Below are 5,777 nucleotides of genomic sequence, written 5' to 3' on the forward strand. Positions count from 1 at the left end.
TAAATGAAATAATTGAGTAATGGCCATTATGTAGCAATGAAACAGAGCTTTAAGGTAATCAAACAGCAAGACTGGTTGTTGTTTTTCTTTAGGAAACACAAAAATTCACAAATGTTGTGCACTATTATTGTTTTGTACATATTAAGAGATAATAAGCAACATGTTCATGATTCACAGAAAAACCTCCAGGCCTAAGGCTCATGTTGTCAGGGGACTGTGGCTTGTGACAGTGTCAGAGTTGGGATTAGACCCTTCTCCTCTATCTCACAGCTGCCTTGCATTTCATGAAGGATAAATCTTCTTAAGGTAGAGTTACACTTTAGGCCATAAACACTTTCTGACAATACATGCTGTAGCCTAGTACTTCATTTTGTAAATTTACCCACAAACTTATTCCATGCTTTGAGCTATGTGTCAACTCCTTTTGAATTATTATAAATTATTTTTAGCTATCTTGTTAGCATTGCTTTTCCTCAAGGCTCAGAGAGTTAAGCAGAAATAAAACTCAATGAAATCAGTACAATTAAGCCTTAAAACATATAATCTTGTTTAAGATCACCAAAACTGTGTCTGGCAAGTCAGCATGGTCACATATGAGTATGGAAAACCTAGAAAAAAATTTAAAAGCAGCTTTTCCCCCCAAAGTTGTTTCTTTTTTTTTTCTTTTTCTTTTTAATTTTTTTTTCCTCTCCTCTTCCAGGCACAATTTCAACATTATGAGTGGCTGAAAATCACAAAGTGCCTTCTTTACAGTGGAAATGTAACAATACCCCATGACCAAAACATCTATACATTGCAAGATTTCTCAGCAATTCAGTGTGTGAACTTGATGTGTGGGGAATTGTTAGTGCCTGAAACAATACAAAAATGTACAAACACATGCTGAGCAAATGCTTGTTGGACGAGGTAATTGGAAGAGTCAGTCCATGGGGTTGCCTTTGGTCTACTGCTGTTTATGCCTTCACCAGAGATTGGAATTCTGTCAAGAAAGAAAATGAGAGAGCTGGATTAAATTGGGTTTTAACATCTTTAGAAAAGATAGATAAAAATGACTAAAACTCCTAACCATGGAGGGCTCCCAAAGTTACTATAACACTGCACAAGCTGCTGCTAAACTGAGATTCTGAGGGCGTAACAGCTTTTTCACTCCTTAAAAAGAGTAAGTGCAGAGAGGAGGAGTGTGTCTGTAAATTCATATTTATGGGAAATCCTGAGTTAAAGGCAAACTATCTTTAACCCATTACAAACTTTGGTAAGGAAGCAGAAACTAAATTCAGTCAAGCCTATAGCATTCAATATGAGGGATGTTTTTTTGTTTTGTTGTTCCAAAGAAAAAATATCAGTAGTGCTGTATTTTCAGAATGGGAGATTCAATGGTTAAGGGCTAAGATCTGCCTAATATAATGCCCTATTTGGGGCTCATAAACAGAAGCTGCAAAAGCTGCTGCTAAAGCAAATTCCTCCAACAGTGTATCTCTCTCTCCTCCCAAACTCTGGCTAAGATTAGCATGTGTGTCTGTTAGAGTTATTGCCACCTGTCCTAGTTCAGCTGAGAAAGGCCTGTTTTCAGTGACTTCATCTCTAATACATGATGCATAATGTTGTGTTTTCCTTTGCTGTAATTCCTAAAAGAAATATCCTGGACAGTCACATAGTCCCTGTGAGGTTCTCTTTCAGAATTTTATTTCCTTTCTTGTAGAAGGACTGCCCATTGAAATTTGCAGTGATCAGATAATCTTCCAGCACAAAATTCTGTGCTGCATTGCAGCAGTTCTAGACTTGAAAAACAGTACCAGTTTTATTTTACACTGCTGAATTAACCACTCAGTGATATTAGCCAACCTTAGATAGTGGTAGATGAAGAATTAAGTTTATGTAGGTGGTAAAGTGTTTAAAAATGAAAGTGTCATTTGGAAGTGCAGAGCATCCACTGCCCAAATGGAATTTCAAAGGATGAATAGATGTTCAGCATGTTTTAAAAGTCTGGGATACTGAGTCTATCCATCAGACACACAGCAGAATGAACCCCAAAGCTGCCATGACTGATTGGAAGAATAGGCTCTACATTGAGCTTAAATGTGCTTGTACTGCAAGAGAGACCAAGGGGAATAAAGCTATGAAAACAAAGCAGCATTTGCTAGTGTAAAATTGTGACAGAAAGTGTCAGGCCAAAACACTTGGATGGATTCTTCATGCCACAGTTTAAAATGCATGCATTTTAAAACACAGATTTTATGAAGTTTCCAGAAGTCTTACCTTCCACTCCAATTTTACCATCCCCGTCAGTGTCACCTGCAGCCAGGAAAGCCTTGGTCTCTGCAGATGTGAGGACTCTGGCACTTGAAGAGAAATTCTTCAGAAACAGCCTGAAATAGAAGAGAGTACAGTACTGTGCTGGAGTCTTATTCTCTGAAATGTCCTTGGCATAGCTGTATTTCTCATTTTCTTAAGCCCATGCCAAGAACCCCATAATGTAATGCTAGCTTTTATTATCTGAGGAAACCCACACAGAGTCAAGGAAAGACAAGGAGCTGACTTTTATTTTTAAAATAACTGCAGGTTTCTTCTAGGACACCAAGCAAATTTAAAGGTTTATATTGCTTAAAGAAATACTCACTGAAGCTCCTCTTCTTCAATGAAACCACTCTTGTCCTGATCAAGGATTCCAAAAACTTTCTTTATCTGATCAGGAGTTTTGCTGGATAAACCAACTGTAGAGAAGAAGGACTTGTAGTTGAAGGAATCATCAGCTGGGAATAAATAGAAGTTGTTTAATTATTTATCTTGAACTTGCTCCTACTATATTCCTTGGGAATATGTGTGTCTTTTTCTTAAGCAGCAGCCTTCTCCTCTTTTTGTTGTTCCCCAGTGTAGAAAGAAAGAGGATACAGTAGATAATTTCCCTTTTTAATCACTCTGTGCCTATGAGCATACGTCACATTCGCTACATCAGGATTTATGCAACGTGTCACAAGCAATTAATAAATATTTAGAGGGTGCTATTGTGACTTATGGGCCAACTCCTGTAAATCTTACTTAGTCTTACATAGTCTTCATTTATTCCTTACTTTGGAGAAGAATTTGGTAGAAAAGTAAGTAATTCCCAGTCATAAACTATCTCTTTGAGCATTTGGGAAATTGTCTTGATCCTGCCAAAGAACTCTAATAGAACTGAGGCTGGTCATTGCTTCACCAATGACACTTTGATGCTGCAAGCTGAGGCTGTTTATTGACATTTGAAGGGCAAAGACTAAATATTTAAACAATATTTTAACAGGTTTTAAAATTACCAGAGTTTAGAGTTAATCCATCCCAAACTAAAACTGTGGCACTTTAATTGCTGCTCTGTGTGTCAAGGAGTGTTACCCACCAAATAACCACCTGTGAGACTTTCTGAATTCAAGGGGCTATATTGTAATGTAGCTAGAAAGAGATGTCACTGGGAAGGAATCTAAGGGGAAAATGATAGGCATGTCATCTTAAGACATAAAAATGATACGCATCTTCTGGCTGCAGTGAGACCATTCCTTACCCTGGCAGCTGGAGAGAGCAGATTCAATATCCTTAGCAGAAAGGATGTCAGTGATGGCCATTGTTGAACTGTAAAATAAATTAAATGTGAGCTACTTAGTCATTAAAATGACTTCTCTACCTCTTTCATGGCTCTGTTTGAAGTTGCTGCTGTGACAGTGTATGATAGGGGAGACATTATTCATCTAATTGCAAGCAGAGTGCACTGTAACAGGTGTCTGCAGCAGGTGCTCCCACTTCAAGCTGGGCAATGAGGGAGGAATTCTGCATGTGGAGTGTGGGGCTTCAGGAAGATCTGATGCTTGTCCTGCACTGGGAGAGCAAATTAAAGGTGTCTAGCACCACAAAACTGTGTGGGTTTTCCTGGAGGTGGATTATTACTCAATTTAAATCTGCATATATTTACAGCATACACAAAAGATAAGGCTCAGTACGTCCCCTATAACTATGTCTAGAATAAATGTAATTGGAATTTTAAAAATCTGGTATCATTATGAATAAATGTAGTGATCTTTTAAAAGAATGAAAATAAAAGTATAAAATAAATAAGAATATTTTTACTAATTTCAAGCAAACCTAAATTTGGAGAGGAAGTTCCTCCTCTGTTGCAACAATAAATGTAACTATGCTATAAATTTGGCTTGCTGGGCTGCTGCATCATTAAGACACTACATTTCATGATCCCTTTATAAAGTTTTCTTAAGTACGTTGTGGCCTGTTTTTTTATTCCATGTAGGTAACAGTAAACCAGATTTTTATCCAGATTTTGGCATTTCAATATCTTGATGTGCATAGAACAGAGGTAGTGAGACTTGATATTCTTTCCTAGGAGAGTGGAGATGTTTTCTTCTGATACAGCAGCATTTAACAAAAGATACTCCTTGTCTCATTCAGCCACCAACAGCTGCAGTAGTTTGCTTAAGAAAGTGCTACGAGGCCTGAATTTCTAGTACATTGTTTAGTGTGCACATAGGTAGGTGCACATCAATGCATTTACAGTTTGGTAAACTGCTCACACCAGTGCAGCCTGGCTACAGTTGAAAACCTGCATCAATACTACAAGGTTCATGTTAATAAAAGAAGAGGAACTAAGGCAGAGAAAAATCATTGTTGAAAGCCACAAGAGAACAGAAATATTTTTATGAATCCCTAACTGGTCTTCAATAACATCATTCTTCCTGCCTAAGCATGGAAAGCAGCATTTATAAGAAGGAAACCGATGCTTTTAACCATTTATAATATGTGTGCTGGTTTGAGATCTACACACAGGTTTAAACTTTGCCTAAAATATGAAATGGCTGCCTCTGTACCTGTTGGTTTGCAGCAGAGGAAATTGTCAATCATCTCAGTCCCTTTCTGAATATCTCAGAAGGTGCAAGGAGACAGTGGGACACATCCTGCTGATGACAATGGGTGCTTCTCTAGCTAAGGCTGATGACTTACTTTTGTTAGAAATTATTTTGTAACAGTGGCTTCTTGTGCAAAGTACTTCCCCCTTTCAGCACTAGGTGAGATAATTTGGAGCTCTGCCATTCACCTAGTTCTCACTGCTGACAGGATTAAAAATGTGAAAGAGTTGAAGGAAAAGCTAAAAATTGCAGCATTTTCTACAAGGGGCATTATTCTTGTCTTTTTCCATCCTGTGATCTGAATGCTGGTTCTATTATTTTAGCATGTAAAGATACAACATACTGGAAGCTGATATAAGAATAGATATTTTAATTGCACAGGCACTTTTCATCTAGGGAGCATCTTGCTTCTGTGTTTCTTTTTCTGAAAGCAGAGGGTCTAATCAGCTTACCTTTGTGGTCTTCTTGACTGGATAAGGAAGCAGTCTGGTTGAGAGGAACGTACTTGCTGTGTGTCTCCAGCAGAGCTGAGCTTGCATATATATACTTTAAGTTGTATACCATATACAGATTTTAGATTTCAGCGTCACGAAGGGGGAATGGTGTCAGATGAACTTGCCTAACTAATCATCTTGCACTATTTTTAACTCAAGAGAATACATATGATATTTGCAAACGAAACAAGATAAGTGGCTAGATAGGCAAAAAGGACAGAGTCCTATTAAATTTCTTCTGATTTAAGCAGAAATACCAACTTCTCCAGATGATCTAGGGCAGGAAAAAAACCCCACTATCTGATATGCTTGATCCAAGGAGTCAGCTGAAATGAAGCATTACTGACTTCTGAAGAGATTCCTTTAGTGGATGTTTAAGTGTGATAAGTTTTTATCTGTAGAG

The 5,777-nt window shown here is 37.8% G+C and overlaps 1 protein-coding gene across 1 annotated transcript; it reads right to left on the reverse strand.

Annotated features, from left to right (window-relative positions):
* Nucleotides 1-675: 675 nt before the first annotated feature.
* On the reverse strand, nucleotides 676-5,407 carry LOC104393739 (parvalbumin, thymic). Its single transcript, XM_010003255.1, has 5 exons — nucleotides 5,333-5,407; nucleotides 3,533-3,600; nucleotides 2,618-2,750; nucleotides 2,257-2,366; nucleotides 676-979 (listed from the first exon to the last, which is right to left on the reverse strand). The coding sequence occupies exons 2-5, from the start codon at nucleotides 3,591-3,593 to the stop codon at nucleotides 954-956; spliced, it is 330 nt and encodes a 109-aa protein (XP_010001557.1). The 5' UTR covers nucleotides 3,594-3,600; nucleotides 5,333-5,407; the 3' UTR covers nucleotides 676-953.
* Nucleotides 5,408-5,777: the final 370 nt, after the last annotated feature.

This window comes from Chaetura pelagica, unplaced genomic scaffold (assembly GCF_000747805.2).
Source record: "Chaetura pelagica isolate M959 unplaced genomic scaffold, ChaPel_1.0 scaffold138, whole genome shotgun sequence".
Lineage (NCBI taxonomy): Eukaryota > Metazoa > Chordata > Aves > Apodiformes > Apodidae > Chaetura > Chaetura pelagica.

Excerpts from the sequence above, each read along its gene's own strand:
- LOC104393739 (XM_010003255.1), bottom strand. The coding sequence starts at position 3,593 with ATGGCCATCACTGACATCCTTTCTGCTAAGGATATTGAATCTGCTCTC. Across the intron at positions 2,751-3,532 it reads TGCTCTCTCCAGCTGCCAGG|CTGATGATTCCTTCAACTAC; the intron begins GTAAGGAATGGT and ends ATTTATTCCCAG. Across the intron at positions 980-2,256 it reads TGGTAAAATTGGAGTGGAAG|AATTCCAATCTCTGGTGAAG; the intron begins GTAAGACTTCTG and ends CTTTCTTGACAG.